The sequence below is a fragment of the Musca autumnalis genome, unplaced genomic scaffold, assembly GCF_047663935.1.
Source record: "Musca autumnalis isolate F117 unplaced genomic scaffold, ASM4766393v1 scaffold_2, whole genome shotgun sequence".
NCBI classification, from domain to species: Eukaryota; Metazoa; Arthropoda; class Insecta; order Diptera; family Muscidae; genus Musca; species Musca autumnalis.
The window spans coordinates 49,090,708-49,112,522 of NW_027411755.1; the positions used below are offsets into that span (position 1 = coordinate 49,090,708).

At 35.2% G+C, this 21,815-nt stretch overlaps 1 protein-coding gene across 4 annotated transcripts in view; it reads left to right on the forward strand.

The window, feature by feature from the left end:
* The window catches only part of LOC141393973 (uncharacterized), a 99,221-nt gene extending 78,395 nt beyond the window's left edge, over nucleotides 1-20,826 (forward strand). For 3 of the 4 annotated variants that reach the window (XM_073967652.1, XM_073967651.1, XM_073967650.1), the window contains one exon: nucleotides 19,450-20,826. In XM_073967652.1, coding sequence (XP_073823753.1) covers nucleotides 19,450-20,210 — 761 coding nt within the window. In that variant the 3' untranslated portion in view covers nucleotides 20,211-20,826. Of the gene's footprint in view, nucleotides 1-18,658; nucleotides 18,798-19,449 lie in introns of those variants that run through there. The other variant, XM_073967653.1, reaches the window with a different exon arrangement.
* The last annotated feature ends 989 nt before the right edge of the window (nucleotides 20,827-21,815 follow it).

Here is a 21,815-nt window from a genome sequence, read left to right on the forward strand (position 1 = left end):
CAAATTTTGTGTGGGAGGTACTCAAATGAGTGGACCGATATAGTCCATATTATAACTCGATCTATGCCTGAAAGTAATATTACCAATAGCAAAGTTTGGCTCAATTCGGTTATTCCCTCCTAGTGTTATCATGCCCACAATCTTGGCGAAAAATTTTGAGCTTTTGTGGGGGAGGTAGCGGAAGGAGTGGACCGATATGGTCTATCTTCGAATTTTAACTAAGTTTGGACAAAATATTGAATAACCCAAAATTTTAACCAAATATGTTGATCCGTTCGAGAGTTATCGTGCACTCCAATTACGACACATGGCATTATAGCTGTGTTCCAGAACTAAAAAGTTTTTACAATTTTTACGACTTTTACACATTTTACTCGAAAAAGCGTTCCCGTACACAAAAAAGTTGTAAAATGTTCACTTCTCTTTAAACAAAATGGCGCTGAATGACACTCTCTTTAAAAACTTTTTACACGACAAACTTGGGCGAGTAAAAAATAGTAACATGGTTGCCGGCGTCTGATTGGCTGATACGCCGACTTTGACATTTGTTCCAGTTTTTTTGACGTATTTTCCATTTTTCCGTTCCCGAACTATTTCAAAAAACTTGTGTGTGAGAACAAATTTTTTGCAGTTCTCTCTTTTACGAGTTTTACCATTAAAAAGTACGGGAACGAAGCTTATATGGGTTGTTTGCAGTTTTCGTGCTGATTTCTGAGGATATATGGACTTGCTCCTGAAAAAAATTATATCGTCGTAATGGGGGTAGTGAATACAAGTGGCTGCAACAAAAATCAAAGCGATTCAAGAGCAGGCCTTAAACTGCACTTAAGCAAAATTTTGTGTGGGAGGTACCCGAAAGAGTGAACCAATAGGGTCCATATTGGAACCTCATCTATGTCTGGTAGAGATGTCACGATGTGCAAAGTGTGGACCAATTCGGTTACTCCCTTCAAGAGTTATCGTGCGGACAATTTTTCCGAACATTATTGAACTTTTGTGGGGGAGGTACCTGAAGGAGTGGACCGATATGGCCCATCTTCGAACTTAAATCAAATCTGGACTAAATATTTCGATACCCAAAATTTGAACCGAATCGATTGATCCGTTCGAGAGTTATCGTGCGCACCAGCCAGCCAGACAGACAGACGGACAGACAGACGGACGGACATTGCTAGATCGACTCAAAATTGTCTGAAACGGATATCGTACAAACATACTTGGGGTCTAAAACCATTATTTCGATGAGGCACATTTTTGACCGTATCAAAGTGTAAATACCCTCTTTAGCCTAAAGGCTGAGGGTATAAAAAAACATATTGTGGAAGAACAGAAAGGCAGTGAAAGTGTAAAAAGAGAAAAATAACCATAATTTTTAGATACAACAAGTGGCTGAAAAAATACAAACAGTGTAACAAAGCAATTGTAGAAAAATCGAGTTTACAACAAAACGAACAGAAAAAAAATTAACGAAAAACAGAAGAAAAAGTCGAACGCTGACTTTGACACTTTTCTCTTTTTACCACTTTTACCACTAAAAAGGTTAAGGAAATTTAACAAATAATAAACGGTACGGGCGAAATAACCAAATTATTACAAAACAACAACAACCAAATGAAAAACAAGAAACTTAATATAACCTCCAAAAAGATACTCTCATTTATTATATAATACAATACCAATACTTACTACAAATTTGAAATTCATACTTCCAATTTTCATTTTTATTATTGCTTCCTTCGGCTACTTCTTCTATGTTGCACTTGTAAAATCAAACTGCATTGAATACTGTGTGCAAATCAATGAGAAACTTGTGTGTGTGTGTGTGTGAAGAGTGTAACGCTTACTAACGCTTACATTGCCCGAACCTGTATTAGGAGAAAAAAAATGATCGTTCGTTCCGTAGTTATTGTGGTGTGTTATACCAGTGTATAGTTTATCTACACTGTAGATTCTACAGAGGGAGAGATAATCTCGTGCGTGTGCCCAACACAAACTAAGGGGTTGTATTTGCTGTTGCTACCCAACTCCACAATGTGGGAGGGGATTATAAGTTTGTTTTGCTAAAAATTCATGTAACACCGCGAAATATTCGTCGGAGACTCCCATTGAGGTATACCAATCTTCATATCTCGGCGAGATAAAGCGATTTTGAGATGTGTGTCCGTCCGTGTGTCCGTCTGCCTATTATAAATTGTAAACAAACCTCCAGTCCGCAATTATGGACCGATCGCCACGAAATTTGGTTTGGTAAGGTCGGTTTTACATCAGAATAGATCGCTATTTTAATTGGTGATGGTCGTAAAATATTTATCAAGTGAAATGGACCAAAAACATAATTTTTATCCGATTTTGTAGCTGCTCTGTAGGTCGCAATAATAGTCCGATCGCCTCGAAATTTTAAATAAGGTAAGAGTATATGGCAATGAAGAAGTTTGCAATTTGAGATGGCGATCAGATAATAATTAGAGGGTTAAATGGACCACAACTTTTGTGTGAACATTTTTTAATAAACAGCTTATATCTTTGTTCCTGAAAGACACATTCCCCACTCGTGAGTTATATCTGGAAGACGATCTCTTGACCTTTTAATTGATGTCAATTATGTTGATGTACGTGATCAGTTGTCAAATTTGGTTTATGTTACAAATATTGCAATATGGGGTCGCCTCGCCACCTATTTTATACCTCAGGATTTAAGGTAAAGGGGATACAAACAAAATACGAACAAATATGTGTCTCATCGAAATATTGGTTTTAGACCCAAGTATATTTGGACGAAATTCGTTTCAGACAATTTGAAGTCTATTTAGGGCTGTCCGTTCATCTGTCTCTCTTAATGTCTAAATGGCTGGTGCGCACGATAACTCTCGAACATATCTACGGATTAGAACCACATTTTATACAACGTAATATTTTGCCCAAACTTTGTTTAAGTTCGAATGTAGGCTATGTCGGTCCACACCTCCCCCAAATAAGTTCAAAATTGTTTTCGAAAAATTGTGTGAACGATAACTGGCAAACTGAGTAATCGATTTGCTCCAAACTTTCCATATATTATTATTCCCTAAGGACCGATATAGTTCATTATAGTTGTCTTTACATGTTCATTTATTCATTTTACTTTTGTAAATCGACTCGACAAATTGTCTGAAATTAATTTCTCCCAAACATACTAAGGGTCTAAAGTCATTATTTCGATAATCTCGTTGGCCTAAATCTTGCGGGTATAAACAAATATTAAAAGAATTTTAGAAATAGTTTTCGGTATCACAAAAACTTCAGGACCCCCAACAGCATTGTAATTTGTGACAGTTTAAAACCCTGGGAATCCTTCTTTCATGATTTGAAAACTTTTCTATCATGATTGCGACATTTTGTAACATTGAATGTACATATATGTAGTTTTATGCAAGAAAATCAAAACACTTATATGTTAGGCATGTTGGTTTTCAAGTTTATTTTATTGCCGAAATATGTCTCCTAGAAATAAACAAGTAAGCAAAGGCTATAGTCTACGGTTACAAAATACCCCTTAGTAATGTTGGCGATATTTCGTGAATATTTTAGCCATGAAAAACGTCTCTACAAGTGGCAATTAGGACACGCCGTTCGGACTCGGCGATAAAAAATAGGTCACATATCAATAACTTAATAGGAATCCATTGATATAAGAGAAGCCTCCCTTGTCTTTACTGGGATGTTTGTGAAAAAATATATAAATTTTACATTTCTAAAAAATATTCGAAAATAATATATTGTGATATCAAAAATATATTTGATACCGGTAGAAATAAATAACAATTAATAGAAATTCAAAAACATGCATGTAAACAAATTTATAAATCCAAAAATTAATCATGTTCAATTATACAGTAAAGAACATAGAAGATGTAAGACGAGTTTACTTCAAAATACGTGGAATCTGTAGGTATCGTAATATGGGGCTATACCAAATCAATTTTAGTAAGCTAACTTCTGAGTTTTGGAAAAGTTTGAGAATTATTTTTTCAGATTTGTAATTTTAGTTGGAGCCGGCAGGGGATTTTGGAACTTCTGGACTATAATCTCAGGAAGTATGACTTACCCCGGGAAAGGGACCAGAATAGTAAAAACAGTAAAAAGAAAAATTCTTCTTCTTCTTCAAAAAAAGAAAATAATGATCAAACAGATCCGATACGGATCCTCAAACTGCAATTTTCCCAAATTTTGTGTGGGAGATCCTCGAATTACGGACCGATGTAGTTCATATTCTGACCTGACACATGATTGGATGAAATAATACGATGTGCAAATTTTCGACCAATCAGAAAATCCCCTTGAGAGTAGACTTGCGGATTTGCGGCGCAAGTACAATTTGCTGAAGAAAATTCAAAACAATTCTAGAGGACTCTTAAATTTCCCTTTTCCGAATTTTGTGTGGGAGGTACCCTAAGGACCGATATAGTCCTATCCGATCTATTTCTGGAAGGAATAATAATATATGGAAAGTTTGGAGCAAATTGATTACTCAGTTCGCCAGTTATCGTTAACACAATTTTATTTGGGGGAGGTGTGGACCGACATTGCCTACATTCGAACTTAAACAAAGTTTGGGCAAAATATTACGTTGTATAAAATTTGGTTCTAATCGGTAGATATGTTCGAAAGTTATCGTGCGCACCAGCCAGTTAGACATTAAGAGAGATAGATGAACGGACAGCGCTAAATAGACTCCAAATTGTCTGAAACGAATTTCGTCCAAATATACTTGGGTCTAAAACCAATATTTCGATGAGACACATATTTGGTCGGATTTTGTTTGTATCCCCTTTAGCCTAAATCCTGAGGTATAAAATAGGTGGCGAGGCGACCCCATGTTGCAATATTTGTATAAAAATCAAATTTGACAACTGAACTGAAAATTTCTCTGTCATGAAAGAGACAATTTGAAATTCTGGTTCTCTGCACAAAACACATTATATAGCAGGCAGTAGGTGCCTTATCTAGCAGACACATTATTGCAATTTGCATCAGGGGAAAGGTCAGTAGTTATTATTCCATATGTAGGCTACTTTGCCGGTATATGCCCTCCAGGAATCAAAATATGAACCAAAACTAAAATTTGTATATTTTTCATACAAAAGTAATGGTGTATGTCAACCGCTAAATAATATCAGATCATCATCCAAAATTTTAGGCATCTTCTTCGACCTAAACCCTTACCTCATGCAAAATTTCGTGACTATTGAGCTATAATTGCGACCTCTAGCGGGTTTCTGTTTACACTGCAAACAAAAACCTGGATATATTAGGCTGTAACTCTGTTATCTGATCACGTACATCAACATAATTGACATCAATTAAAAGGTCAAGAGATCGTCCTCCAGATATAACTTACGGAATGTGTCTTTCAGGAACAAAGATATAAGCTGTTTATTAAAAATTTTTCACACAAAAGTTGTGGTCCATTTAACCCTCTAAATAGTATCTGATCCCCATCTCAAATTGCAAACTTCTTCTTTGTCATATACTCTTACCTTATTTAAAATTTCGAGGCGATCGGACTATTATTGCGACCAACAGAGCAGCTACAAAATCGGATAAAAATTATGTTTTTGGTCCATTTCACCCGCTAAATATTTTACGATCTTACTTACTTAGCTGGCGCATTACAGAACACTTGTTCTATAGGCCGAACTAAGAAGAGATCTCCATTCCTCTCTATTTGTTGCTTTGCACTCTGGAATACCGCGCCTTTTCATCTCATCATCCACTTGTTTGCGCCATCATCCACTCCTTGGCTTGCCAATTCTGCGTGCACCGCCAAGCTGTCCGGGTTTATACGCCCTTTTTAGTGGGTTCATCATCGTTCATTTCTTATGATATGGCCTAGCCAACGCAATCGCTGCATCTCGATACGTTTAACTATATTGATGTCGTTGTATAGCAGATACAGCTTGTGGTTCATGCGACATCGATATTCACCGTCAACGCAGCTTGGTCCGTAGATCTTTCGAAGAATTTTTCTCTCAAACACACCAAGCACTGCCATGTCTGCTTGCGCAAGTACCCAGGCTTCGGAGCCATACATCAGCACGGGTAGTATCAGTGTTTTGTAGAGCGTTATTTTTGTTTGACGAGATGTGGCTTTGTTTTTAAACTGCTTACTTAAACCAAAGTAGCATCTGTTGGCCAATACAATTCTTCTTTTTATTTCACAACTGATGTCGTTTGTTGTGTTTACGGAGGTGCCGAGGTAGACGAAGTCTTTTACTACCTCAATATTATAGGAACCAACTTCCACAGTCGGTCCGAGCTCAATGGACGCATTGCGCGTCGACAGCATCAACTTGGTCTTCTCACCGTTTACCGCCAGACCCACTTTAGCAGATTCTCCTTCGACCTTTATAAAGGTATCAGTTACTTCTTTTACTGATCGGCCCATGATGTCTATATCATCAGCATAAGCAAGTAACATGTGACTATTGGTGTAGATTGTGCCACTTCTTTTGACGTTTGCCTCTCGTATAACCTTTTCTAGCAGGATGTTGAAGAGGTCACACGAAAGGCTGTCTCCTTGTCTGAAACCTCTTTTGGTACCAAACTCTTCGGAGAGGTTCTTTCCTATTTTAACTGAGGACCTCGTGTCAGTTAAAGTCATTTTACAAAGCCGGATGAGCTTTGCGGGAATACCTAATTCAGACATGGCTTGGAATACCTTTGAACGCAGCGGGCTGTCGAAGGCTGCTTTATAATCGACAAAAAGGTGGTAGGTGTCGATCTGCATCTCTTGGGTCTTCTCTAGGATTTGCCGCAGGGTAAATATCTGGTCAATGGTGGACTTGCCAGGTCTAAAGCCGCATTGGTATGGTCCAATTATCTCGTTGACCATAGGCTTTAGTCGTTCGCACAATATCCCTGACACGATCTTGTAGGCAATAGGGAGTAGACTTATGCCCCTATAGTTAGAGCATACAGTCTTATCTCCCTTCTTGTGGACGGGGCACAGGATACTCAGGTTCCAATCGTCGGGTACTCGTTCTTCCTGCCAGATGGTGCTAACTAGCTGATGAATACACCTTATCAGCGTGTCGCCTCCGGTTTTGAACAGCTCGGCTGGTAAGCCATCGGCCCCTGCTGCCTTATTATTCTTCAGCCGATTTATTGCTGTCTTTACCTCATCTTGGCTGGGCGGTATACATTCAATACCATCTTCTGGGATTGGGACTGTGGTATCTTCGTCGCCTTCGCTGCTATTGGATACCAACAGATTTGAAAAATGTTCTTTCCATATCCTGAGTACACTATCTGTATCAGTTACCAAATTACCTTGCTGGTCTCTACAGGAGGATGTGCCTGTACCAAAGCCATCAGTTTGATGCTTGACTCTTTGGTAGAATTTTCGGACTTCATTCTGGCTCCTGTACATCTCGATTTTTTCACACTCCCGCTTTTCCATCTCCCTCTTTTTCCTGCGGAAAAGACGTTTCTCCTCCCTCCTTTTCTCCCGGTATCTCTCTCGTGCGCTACGCGTTGCTACGGATTGTAAAGTAGCCTTATATGCCGCATTTTTCTCTTCGGTGGCAGCACGACACTCCTCATCATACCATGGATTCCTTGGTGGAGGTCTCTGGTATCCAAGTATGGATTTTGCGGCTGTTTGCATGGAGTGGGCAATGCTTTGCCATTGCGCTGATATGTTATCGGGATGAGGAGTGCTTTGATTAAGCAATTGGGCTAGTTGAGTGGAATATGCTGTGGCTATCTGTTGTGATTGCAGCTTACCGATGTCTAACTTTCGTGTTGTGTCTGTTCGTACTTTGTTTGCTACGTTTAAGCGGGTGCGTACCTTTGCTGCAACAAGGTAGTGGTCCGAATCAATGTTTGCGCCTCGGAAGGATCGTACATCCAACACGCTCGATGAATGTCTTCCATCTATCACAACATGATCAATTTGGTTTCTTGTTTTCTGATCTGGAGACAGCCAGGTGCCCTTATGAATATCGAGATGATTAAATCTGGTACTGCTAACTACCATGTTTTTTGCAGCTGCAAAGTCTATCAGCCTCATACCATTGTCAGATGTTTTAGCTTTTATTCGAATTGCAGCAAGTCTTTCATTCACTGGGGTGAAGCTGGATACCAGATGTTTTAGTCTCCGTCATGGCAGCTATAATACAGTGCGTCACCTTTAGGTGTTGTTGTTACGCTTTCCCAATCCATCGTACTTCCTGTATGGCAGTAATATCGGCCTTGTACTTTTCAAGTACGTCTGCCAATGCGAAGACTGCACCTTCTCTATAAAGAGTGCGAACATTCCAGGTGCAGATTCGCAGATCATGGTCCTTAAAACGTTTGCGGGGTTCGTCAACTTTAGAGGGGTTTGTTTTTCTTTTCTTTCGTTTTTTCATAGTAGGCTGTATTTTCTAGGGGAGGGTTACTAACCCGGCGCCCAAACCCAAGTTTTTAACGTTCTTATGGGTGAACGCGCGGCACATGTTAGCTCACTACCTTTAACGGGTGTTAAAGGCAGTTCCCCAGGTGACACCACGGGGAGGTCAGTGTCCACTTGAGACGAAAGAGGGACCAAGATAAATCCTGGGCTTTGCCATGTTAAAACCGGTCAGGACCGTTGCTTGGTATCTTCCATCCCCTACGTCACCCAAAAATATTTTACGATCATCCATGCCCAATTTCGTGACGATCGGTCCCTAATTGCGGCCTAGAGTTTGATTACAATTTATAATGGACAGACGGACACACGGACGGACGGACACACATCTCAAAATCGCTTTATCTCGCCGAGATATGAAGATTGGTATACCACGACGAATATTTCGCGGTGTTACATGATTTTTTTCCAAAACAAACTTATAATACCCTTTCCACATAGTGGTATAGGGTATAAAAATAACTGGAACGGCTGGTTCATTAAGTGAACACAAAAAAATTGAACAGTGCACAATGGGGCCAGGGCAGGTTTTTGAGGCAAAGAGTCATTTTTTCAAGACAGTAATTGAAATCAAATAATAACGGAATTATATTCTTAACACTTTCAAACCTCCAAAACCAAAAAAATATAATCTGCCATCGGCCCCCATCGACATGCCAAGCTGCCAAAGATATCATAATTTTCATTCCGTTTATTTCTGACATTCAGTCGTAATTAAACAATTTAAGAATTTTTGCGCCAAAACCTGATCTGTTGATATTATATATTTTTTAAAAATGGAAAATACGGGTAATAATATTTAAATTAAGATTATTATTAAAAATGTAAATGTAATATTAGATGTGGTCAACAATTTGTTGTGTCAGCTAGAGATTGTTTTTGATGTAGTCTGTGGTATCGTCTATGTGTTCTTTGAGTAGAACTTTCGGTATCGGGGTGTATTCTCGTAAAAATATGGATCTGGTGAAAGGAGACAATGCCGGCTAATAGATTTTGAAAAGAAATGTTGCGTATACTTGCGAAGAAAAAAATTATCAATTTCCAGATTTCGTTAAACTTAAAAATTTGGATATTTGTAATTTTTGGTTGAAAAATCAGCAAAAATCTAAACACGTTGTAGACTGGATTTCTGCGAAATTTAACCGAGATGTAAAAGACATCTTCGTGACGGGAGTTAAAAAACAAGTTTATAACATTTGTACACGCCTTAACCAAAAATGGATAAAAAATTGGAGGTACAAAAATCCTGTATTACAATGTGAAAGCTTATGGTTAGCTAGCGACACAGTATTTACGCTAGAACAAGGTAATGATGCAAATAAGAGGGGGCGCCCTAATGTGGATTATAGTGAAGGAAGAAAACTTGCTTCGGTAGTCTCCTATGAACACGGCAACAATGCCAAGCTCTTGAAAGAATAATATATATGGCGAAAAACAAAAATCCTTTGCAATTCCATATGAAAAAAATTAAAATTTTTTTTTTTGCGAGCACATCTACAATTTTTGGCTTAGAGGCTAAGAAAAAAATTCTGGTTTCAAATTTGTTCGCATTCACAAAATTGGACGATGCGCGCAAAATTTATAGCGGTTTTTATTCTCATATAAAAAAATATTTAAAAATATCTTATTTGTTGTTATGAGAAAATGTATGCATAAATCTTTCACAGCATTCCATATCTATTCGTAGAGGTTTAAATAGTTATTAAATTTATTACTATTTTCGCGGAAATCTACTAATACAAAACATTTTAAGAAAATCCAAATTATCCTGTACCAGAGTCCGTACAAACCCTCAAAAAACCTCGGAATCTAGACATTGCGACAGAAAAAGAGAAAAACTTATTCTTGGAAAATATTGTTGCAAATATATACAGTATGCAAAGTTCATATTCGTACACCCCTAAAAAATGAATAAAATCGTTATTAATTCCATATTTTATGTGCAAATATGAAATAATTGATAGGAATTGCCATAACGAAGAAAGATTTAAGAATAACAAAACAAATTTTTAATTTATTCCCTCATTTAGGTATAGATGGCGCCTCTGTGGGTTGCAAAGTTCGTATTCGTACACCTATAAGCACTATATATTTGGAGTTTTTAAGGATTTTCAAAGCAAAATACCGCAAATTGTTGTTCTAGTCTTCTTTTTGAATGCCTCTGCTATAGAAATATTTAAAAATAACGGTAATTTTTTTAAAAATTTTGCATGAATGAAAAGTCGGAAAGATATTTATAATTCTTAAGAAAAATGACATTAAATGTATTGAAGTTTTAGAATACGGTTTCGAAAATCGTTTTATGTCAAGAAATATCCCACGTTCTTTCGTGGACAATTTACTTCATTCTTTTGATATTTTTGTACTCATTTTGGATCCTTTGGTAAAAAAATATAATTTTCAAGAAGTAGAAACCATTTTATTCGCAATTCTGCAGCCATAACCCTCGTTCATAGTAATCGTAGAATTTCAGTCGTACGCAGACAGTATGAAAACTTGTACAGTTTCATTTTTCTTCATAATTTCTCACAATTTTTGGCATAAACTGATTTTCGAAACCGTATTCTAAAACATCAATACATTTTATGTAAAATATAAAACAAAACTTGCGATTTTTACCAAGTAAAAACCAAAAATGTGTTTACTTTACCTAAGCCCGGATTACGTTTCTTTGCATTTTCAAAGGATGACAATATTTATTTTCATATTAGACCTCGAATATTGTTACAGAAGGACTGCTATTTACTATTTTTATCCAAAATTCGGGAATAAATTGCAATAGTTAATCATATCTAGCACATTTTTCTTATCATATCTAGCACATTATTTCTATAGCAGAGGCATTCAAAAAGAATACTTAAACAAAAATTTGCGGTATTTTGCTTTGAAAATCCTTAAAAACTCCAAATATATAGTGCTTATAGGTGTACGAATACGAATTTTGCCACCCACACAGGCGCCATCTATACCTAAATGACGGAATAAATTAAAAATTTGTTTTGTTATTCTTAAATCTTTCTTCGTTATGGTAATTCCTATCAATTATTTCATATTTGCACATAAAATATGGAATTAATAACGATTTTATTCATTTTTTAGGGGTGTACGAATATGAACTTTGCATACTGTATTTTGGTTTGATTTGAATAATTAGAAAAAATATTTGGGAGTTCTCCAACTATTCCGCTAAAATCCCATACAATAATTAATGTGTACTGCTAAAACTTCATCAAGAAATATGATGGTAAACCAAGCTTATTTGCTTACTGTGATAACTTAAATGGATAGAAAATAAAGAGTAATATTGAAATTACAATCATTCAAAAAATGTGGATATTAAAAAGCCTTTTATTCGCGAATTAGTTAAAATCAGTTGATGCGCATCCGTTTTTGGATACAGCGAATCAATCTCTTTCAATATCTATGCATATTTCGATGTTTCACTCAGCGGTCAAAGTGTGCCGCCAGTTGCATCACACAATGCAAAAAACCTTAAAAATCGCGCAATTTGCATACGATTTTGATGCGCATCCGGTCTATATACACATATTTCAAACAGATTCTTCAAGAACCGCGGATGTGCCTCCACATTCTATTTTTGGTGAAAACCCCATATAACTCGCGAATCTCTGTAATTTATGACACGCGTTTTCGCAAATATTATAACCGCGTATAAAAGATTCCATTTACGTAAAAAAAATTTAAAAAAAAATCGCGGTTTAGTACGCGGATTTGTCAAAATAATTTTTTGCTGACTTTCCTATTTTCAGGGTATCTATATCCGCGGTTTTAGTGGATGGATTCGATCGCGGAAGGTCTCATTAGATCCGACGCGTAAAAAAACTAAATTCACGCGGGGTACAGGAAATTGAATAGTACTTGTAAATTTTAAACGCAAAAAATAGGTTTTTTAAAAAAATTCATGCATCAAATATTGGTCTTTAGACTCCAATTACTAGGATGCTGTAAGGAGCACACTCATGAGATATGCATTAAACGACGTAAAATCACGAGTTTTATAATCCTATTGTGAGTTTTGAATATTACCTTGTTGCGCGTCCGAATTTTAGGTGGATGCAGTGGATATATCGAAAAATGATACACTAGTATCATATTGCGCATGAAGTATTCTTTGAGTCTTCCTTTGGCACATGTCTATAAAATGTACGGTTAAGCCAAAAATCGGAAGGGAGCATAAAAAACTTGTTGGCTTCAAATCATTTTTACCTATTTTTCTACATTGATGCCAACACAGCTTCCACGTAAATTAATTTTAATGGTCGACCTTATGGGATTCCTCCTAAAACACTTTATTTTAAAGAATGTATATCATACTATATAGAATATGTTAACAGTTCGCGAATTCTGAAAGGTTAATACTCGGATTCATCGATTGTAAACAATTTTTGTTTTTCGCCATATAAAATATGTTCTCAAGGAAGTTCGGTATCAACCAACTAAAATTAACAATTAACTTCGACATGGAAAATTTATGAACGATATATCCGAATCTGAATTTCATCACAATTGGACATATATAGCGTGATTGATGCAAGAAATACCCAAAATCGGGTGAAAATATATGTGGGAACTATATCTAAATCTGAACCGATTTCGATATAATTTGGCATACTTTTTTCTAGACCTAACTCCGTCACATATTTAAAATTTCATCGAAATTGGACAGAATTTTCGTGTTTGTTGCACCAAATACCTCAAATCGGGCGAAAATATATATGGGAGCTATATCCAAATCTGAACCGATTTCCAAATAACTTGGCAAACTTATTTCCTGTTCGAATTCCGCCACATATTCCAAATATCATCATAATTGGGGAGAATTTTCGTGTTGGGTCCATCAATTACTCGAAATCGGGCGAACATATATATGAGAGCTACATCTATATATGAACCGATACACAGTGGATCCACTTGTATGGAGAAAGTGGCCAAAAATATTTAGGGTGTAAAAATCAAGCCAATTCGCCGGTTATAGCTTTGTGCTGGTGCTAAGAGTGTTTTAAGAAACCACGAGCGTGACATTCTCCCCCCTTTCCCCTCTGGAGGGGGTATACGGTAAAATTTGTTTTGGGCGGTTAATACAAAATGACATGAAAAAAGGTCCCGATTATCTTATGATGCAAAAATGGGCTTAGGGAAACAAAACAATCTCCAAAACAACATAAAATCCTACCAATTTAGCGGATTAAAAAAATCAATATTTTTGTCTGAAAATTGGCAAAATTTTTAATATAGATCTTATAACGTTCTTCCTGGAAGGCACGTACCGCCAACGTAAGACTAATTTGGATGAAGACTTCTTCATCTAGCCTCTGATGCCAATAATGTTAATGTACGCTGTCAGATAACAGAGTTATACGCTAATATATCCATAGAAACCCTATTATAGGGTAGCTTTAGTCGGCGACCCACCATTTATAGTCTGGCACTAGATGGCAGCTGATTTTAATACTGAATAATCTTAAACCCATGACCTACTTTTGAAAATTATTCCCGAGGTGGGCACCGGTGGGCATCATGATTAAAACCTTAGGTCAAATTTAAGTATATGATCGAATTGACATTACAAAATACACTAAGAAAATATGCAGATAACTAGAATTCCACAACACGCTAAAACACTATTTTTAATGAAAATTAAGCTATTACCTCCTTCTTCAAAATCCACTATAATATTTTGCAATACGTATTAGTTTCGCAATGTTTTGAATATATTTACTTGCACTTAAAATATGGGTTGTATTCACAACGAAAAATATTAGTCAAATATTCCGTCTTTTGAAGCTATTCTTAAGAAGATCGCGTTCGAATGAAACAAAAACTAATATATTTTTAAAAAGGTCCACGTCATAGCTGTCAGAGTTGCCAGATGTTGTACCAAAATTTTGACATTCACTTTTTTATTTTTGGCCAATGGGTGGATCCACTGTGCGATATCAACCAAATTTGGCAGATTAGTTTCTATGCCGATTATAAACATCTACACGAAATTTTGAAGGTCTCCCCCGCCCCTGTGATTTTTTGCCTTAAAAACCTGTCATCGGCCCCATCGTGCAGTGAAAGAAATAAGGAATAACAAACTGGAAAAAAATCAGTGACAAAAATTTAAAAAATATGAAAAAATACAACGATTTTTAACAGAAAACTGCCACAAAAAAAATGTTGTGGAAAAAAAGACGGACAGTGAAAGTGTAAAGAGGGAAAAATAAACATAAATGTGCCGTTAGAGCCAGTGCCGGTACAATAAATTAGAACAACAATAAGCGGCTTAGAACAGCAACAAACTTAGAACAGCAACAAACAGTGTGGTGCGAGACAGAAAAAAACTGATTTGAACACTGAAAAAGAAAAAAACTAGTACAGTGGCACAAAGTGACTTTGTTTAAAAAAACGATGCAAATTAATTAAAAACCTTTTTAATATAAAAAACACAACAATGAACATACTGTGAATTACAACAACAAAAGCTCGATCTACAACTTATATAGTGAAACAGTGAAACAGCAATAAGCAGTAAAACAAATACAGTGGAAGATTGTGAAGTACTACACACCTACAAATGAACACATAGAACATTTCGAAATACAACAAAAACAAGAACAACAATAGCAAAAATTTTAAAACTTATACAACTTTAAAATTAAATTTAAATTTTGCTACCTAAAACCTACATCGATTTGCACACATTTGTGTTTCCAAATAAAAAAAAAAAACTAAAAAAAAGGTTTGTACACAAATATTTTGGTCCATTTCGGGCCGAGTTGTGGTGTTATAAATTAATTAAAAAGTACAATAGTGATTTGTAGAAATGAAATTTCCAAGAATTCAAAATCTCAATTACTTAATAAACATTGGTGGTTCATTAAAGTGAACTCAAAGAAATTGAACAGTAAAAGAAATAACAGAAAAGAAATAAACGATAATAAAGAAGAAAAAATCAGTGACTCTTAAGAAATTTATAAAAAAGTGGGAAAATACAAAGATGTTTAGCAGAAGGGTGCCACAAATACAATAAAAAAAAACATATTGTGGAAGAAAAGAAGGACAGTGAGAGTGTAGAAAGAGAAAAATAAACAAAATTTTTCAATGCCAGTAGAACAAGAGCCCAAGTGCTCTCAGTGAATGTTTCTCTCTCTTCACACACACACAATTTAAGCAATTGAAAAAGTGTGCACCCTCACAATAACACGCCCTAAGGTATGCAATAGAAAAGTATGGTGGCTAACACTTCGGCAAAATAAATTTAATATAACAAATGGCTGAAAAATACGCACAGTGCAACAAAACAATTGTAGAAAAAATCCAGGTTACAGCAAAACAAACAGTGTGGTGCAAGACAGACAACAATTTAAGAATTTTTAATATAAAAACACACAACAATCAACAAACAGTGATTTACAAAAACAAAAGCTCGATCTAGAACATATAGAGTGGAACATAACAACAATAAACTGTACGCCTGGTTCATTAAGTGAACACAAAGAAATTTAACAGTGAAAGAAATAAAGGAAAAAAACTGAAAAAAAATCAGTGACACGAATTTAAAAAATATGAAAAATACAAAGATTAATAACAGAAAATTGCCACAAAAATTGTTGTGGAAAAACAGACGGACAGTGAAAGTGTAAAGAGGGAAAAATAAACATAAATGTCCCATTAGAGCAAGTGCCGGTACAATAAATTAGAACAACAACAAGCGGCTGAAAATTACGAACTGTTCAAAAAACAATTGCGGAAACGTGCAGCTTTGAACAACAACAAACAGTATGGTGCGAGACAGAAAAAAACTGATTTGAAAACTGAAAAAAAGAAAACACTAGCACATTGGCACAAAGTGACTTTGTTTAAAAAAAAACGATTCAAATTAATTAAAAACCTTTTTAATATAAAAAACACAACAATCAACATACAGTGAATTACAACAACAAAAGCCCAATCTACAACTTATAGAGAGAAACACAACAACAGCAATAAGCAGTGAAACAAAAAGTGGAAGACTGTGAAATAAAATTTTGGTCCATTTCGGATCGAATTGTGGTGTTATAAATTAATTAAAAAGTACAAAAGTGATTTGTAGAAAAGAAATTTTCAAGAATTCAAAACTTCATTTACTGAATAAGCATTGGTAGTTCATTAAAGTGAACTCAAAGAAATTGAACAGTAAAAGAAATAACAGAAAAGAAGTAAACGACAACAAAGAGCAAAAAACAGTGGGAAAGAAGTGGAACAAATACAAAGATTCTTAACAGAAGATTGCCACAAAAATACAAAAGAACATATTGTGGAAGAACAGAAGGCAGGGAATGTGTAAATAGAGAAAAATAACTATAATTTTAAGATACCCCAAGTGGCTGAAAAATACGAAAGGTGTAACAAAACAATTGTAGAAAAATCCAGTTTACAACAAAACAAACAGTGTGGTGTAAGACAGAAAAAAACTTTGGGTATTTTTAATATAAAAAACACAAAAGCTCGATCTAGAAGGGACTACAGATTGCGGCGAAATTATACACCGACACTACCTTTATATGATAAATTATATGACACCCTTTGCCACATTGACCCAATTTCAACACTTTTTTGGTATCAAAGACTTCCTTTATACTGCTTATTAATCTATTGTCTGCCCATGTTTACGGAGAGAACTTTGTATAATTGACCCTCTATAACTAAGTATTTTTATATAAAAAGTTTTTGGAGTCATATTGCGAGAAAATACTTACATACTCTCACATATAAGCTACAAATCAATTCTCTTTGAAATTGTTGATTATTTTTGACGGTTTTTCTTTTTTGTTGGCTTTGTATTGTTGGACTGCAAAATAATACTTGTTGTGTATTTATTTCAGCTATAGTCATTTCATTATCCACTGTTAAACATTTTGTTTCTTCAAATTTTGAAGCAACAAAATATGGACTATAGCTGAAATAAATACACAACAGGTTTTTCTTTTTGTTTGTTTTTTTTTTTTTTTTTTTTTTTGAATCTTGCAATATTATTTTTGGTAATAGTCTTTTTACATATACAACTAGCATTTTGTATTGCAACTTTGGAGCAAATTATGACGTCATAATTGTGACACAACAATTTACATAAACTGTAGGCCTATTCTGTAACTTTTATCGATTGAAAAGTTGTTAAAATTTCTTTTGTTTTTGTAACAACTACAAAACAAACAAATGAATTTGTTGTAAAATAAACAATGAGTAAAGTTGTTAAAAATTTACTGAATAGGGGGGCTGATAATACATTTTTTGGTATATTTTGCATACCAACTACTGCATGAAATCTAGATACCGTATATATGCAAATTATGGCGCAATATTTGGCGTACTAAATTAATAAATTTCTTAACCTAGCAAAATTTACATATATTTTTAGTGGATGTTTTGGGAAAAATCGTAATATACCACAGACACGTTCATTACCCTACAACATATTTTAAATAAAAAACTTACACATCTGAACATTGCTAAATATTTATATATAATCGCCATATTTAATTCCGAGTAAATTATTTTGGGAATTTTTGGAAAAGATGCGAGACATATAAACATTTTTGAAACATATAAAAAATAGACGCGCTTGGAAAAACAAACTAAATATACCCTCCAAAAAATGCACACACGTTTATTGTTCCACAAACGTCTCATAAGTCGATGGTCTGACTAGCACGATTTTAACATGACGACGCCAAGTTTATAGGCGAGGGGCATGAAGTAATGAAACCCATGCCCATGGTTTACTGTTTTTGTTGTGTCGCCTCTTCTCGTTATTCGTTGCAAGTTTTTTATCTTCAATGTTCTTTAATTTTTATTTTCTTAAGCAAACGTTAACAACAAAACAAGCATTTAATAAAAACATTTCATTAATAAAAACATTAATTAATTTAACTACTAATATTAATTTAATTAATGTATATTAATATTAATGTTAATTATTTTGTGTTGGTTTTTAGTTTATTTATGTTTGTTTTGTTTTTATTGGTATGAGAAACACAACATACGCGAATGGTAAAATAAAAAGGACACAAATCTTAAACTTAACGTTAACGTGTGTGGACACTAGAGAAACTTGAAAAGAAACTTTAAGGAAATTGATTTCACAATAAAAAAAATAATAGTAATACTGATAAAAAAAAAAGTAATAGTAATACTTACTATAATTTTGGAATTAATTTTTATACACTTCATTTTTTAATGTTTCCGATACTTTCGATACTATTTGTTGCACTTTTAAGATCAGACTGCATTGAATACACCATGAGAAGACGAACAGTAGCAGACGTACGTATTTACGGCATTCGATCAACATCTATATTAACAGGGTGATTACTATATTAAGGTAGTTCACACCTACCAATTTATTTGCAACAAACTTATTATTGAGTTTAAACATAAAAACCGATAGATAACATTAAGTGAAAGAATTTATCAAATTTATCCATGAAGTAGATGCGTTAAAAACCAACTTAAAGAAAAGCATTAACAAAGTTTCCAATATATTTTATTGAAGGTTTTTTGACATCTTTTCCTTCTCCATGTATTACCTTAGTATAAACTATGTACAAATGTATGTGTAGCATTAAATGTTTAATTATAGACGTAAGGTTTTTAAACCATCTCTTTATGTACATATTTTAATGTAAGCAAAATATGAATTTAATAAATAAAAAAACAACGTTTCCAAAAAATATATATGTGCATACATATGAACATACCCGCGACTGCTAACCAGTACTTCTTTGCCTTTTTCTAATTAATCCTGGAAGTGGCAGCTAAGTAGCAAATTATTGAGATCAAACACCTCTCACCTGAGAGGTCTTAATTTATGAGGTCTTAAGCTCCTTTCCTCAATAATCGCTTGAGCCGGTTAACAGAAAAGCACGAATGAAACTCTCACTTTGCTGATATAAAATATGTTGTGCCTATGTCTGAGTATACTAAATATGGTATAATTACTAACCTGTGAATCGTTTCTTCTTCTTTCCCAACAGATTCCCAGCATCTAAAAATGGAACAGTTACCACAACCACTTCGTACCAAGGCTTTTTACAAGCACCAATTTCAACTTTTGGAATCCCTTAAAGTTTGTTCGGAAGTGAACATCATTAGAAACAGTGCTAGGTGTTGGACGTCAGCACATAACCCTGCAAAAAGGTCTCTCGCCACCAGTTGTATTCAAATAGAGTCTGCCAGCCAAAAGAAAGTGCAATGTGGCCTGTCATTAGAACCAACGAACATTGTAAAAACTATTATCATATCATCGGCTGATAAAATGTTATGCACACCACCCAGAAGCCCTCGTCCAGCCCATGATTACGAAAATACTCTCCGTGCTTCAGTGTCCCCAATGTCAGGCAAGAGCGACTTAACAATACCATCAGATATTTGTCAACCAACGAAATCTGAACGCCATCTACCATTGCCACAACACGATCAGAGCTCTGAATTGAAAACCAAGCTTGACCAACCCCAGCTAAATTATCAGCGGGAACAGCTATGGAGCTCCGATACCATGACCATATCAAGCAAGGTGTTAATGCCGCCCTCTACACCGACCTCCGTTGAAGCCATTCCATTCGAGTCCCGACATATTTTCTCAGATGAGATGAAACGTGAATTGCAAACATGTTTACGAGAGGCTATGCGACGTTGTGTACCCCACAAACCATATAAACGAATCTTCACGGTTGGGGGAAAAAAATTGCGCGTCCATGTCAACAGACAAGGAAACATTTTTGTGACGGTTCGTTAAAGAACAACCTCATTCACAATTCATTCTGACGATGAGAGTCGCTGCGCTTGTTTTAATCTTAATGTTTGTTTTGTTTTAGAATTTATTTACATACATATAAAAATAAAATAATTTGTACAAAATAATCTCTCTTACACAGTGATACATCAAAAATCCACGGAAGACCAAAATAACCTTTGGCTCTTTGTCACTTCATACACGATAAAATATACCTGCCTAAAATTTCAACATTTTTTATTAGCAACTTCCACCTTTTCCAGAACAATTTTTCGAGAAATTCCTGGCATTTACACACACGCACACATTTTGATTGATATAAATATCAGCTACAGTGATGTCAATGTTAGGTTAGAGTTGATCTGCCGGTAGAACACACATACATATATGTATACAAATGTTACTGCTTAAAATAAATTTCGACATTTTAAATTGCCAATTTTCAGATTTTCCAGGACAATTTTTCGAGACATTTTTGGCATTTAAACACACAAGCAATCATTTTGTTTGATATAAATTTAAGCTTAAATGATTTAGTATTTTTTAATTTATATTTACTAAAATATTTTTAATACATAATTTAATAAAACCTTATACTAAAGCTTACCAAAATAGTAAATTTGATTGTTGGAATTGTCTTTGGCATTTTTTTTTTCTGTGAAACGAGCGTATTATTGAAGCAAGCGCTATTGTTTAATAGAGTTGTGCACTTTGAGAACGGCTCAGTTGAAATAAACTATTCCGAGAAAAGTACTTTTGGAACTATTTCCGTCCCTTTCATTATCATTCTCACAATAGATTACTGGAGAGTTATAACGTAACGTATCGTAACGTAAGATTGTCGATCGGAGTGTATAAATATTTCATTTAATTATCAATAATTGTGTCATTATATGAACTATTCAAATATTATTTTTTAAACATAACGCGAAGAAAATACTTATCACTGAAGAAGTTATATGAAATACGTCAACCCGATGTGAACATCCGTATTGATATGTAAGCAGTCAGTTATAAAATAAATAATAAAGGATCATAGTACCAACTGTAAGGTACCAAGTTGAGTCAGCAGTGAATTCACGGTGTTCGTAATATCCCGAATGCTCCGAATGTATCTCCCTCCTTATGGTGTAAGAGAATTCCAGACTGCAAGAGGTGTTCGCAACCCTTCAGTACCGTAAAAGATGTCCGCATCGTGCGGTGTCCGTAATCCTGCGGTTCCTTCGCGTGTAATTCTTCCAGTCATAGTCATAGTTTTTACCCTCTCTTCGGCGACCACAGACCCAACGTGAGAGTAGGAGAAATCCAGACTGTTAGAGGTGTTCGAAACCCTTCAGTGCCATGAGAGAAGTCGCTGCTGTGTCCTTCGTGTGTTATTTTTCCAAGACTCCTTTAAATATACCTAACTTGTATCTAACTGTCTAACTTCCATAGACAGACGTGTTTAACCCCCTGAGGTGTCCGTAACCCATGGGTCCATCGAGCTAAGAGGTGTTTGCAACCCTTGTGTTTCTCTTGATAGTCCCTTCGATAACCAAAGTCTCGCTGTGTTTAAACTTAGTAATAAATCGTTTTCGTTACTCTTGGGTCCCCTCGGTTAACCTTTCG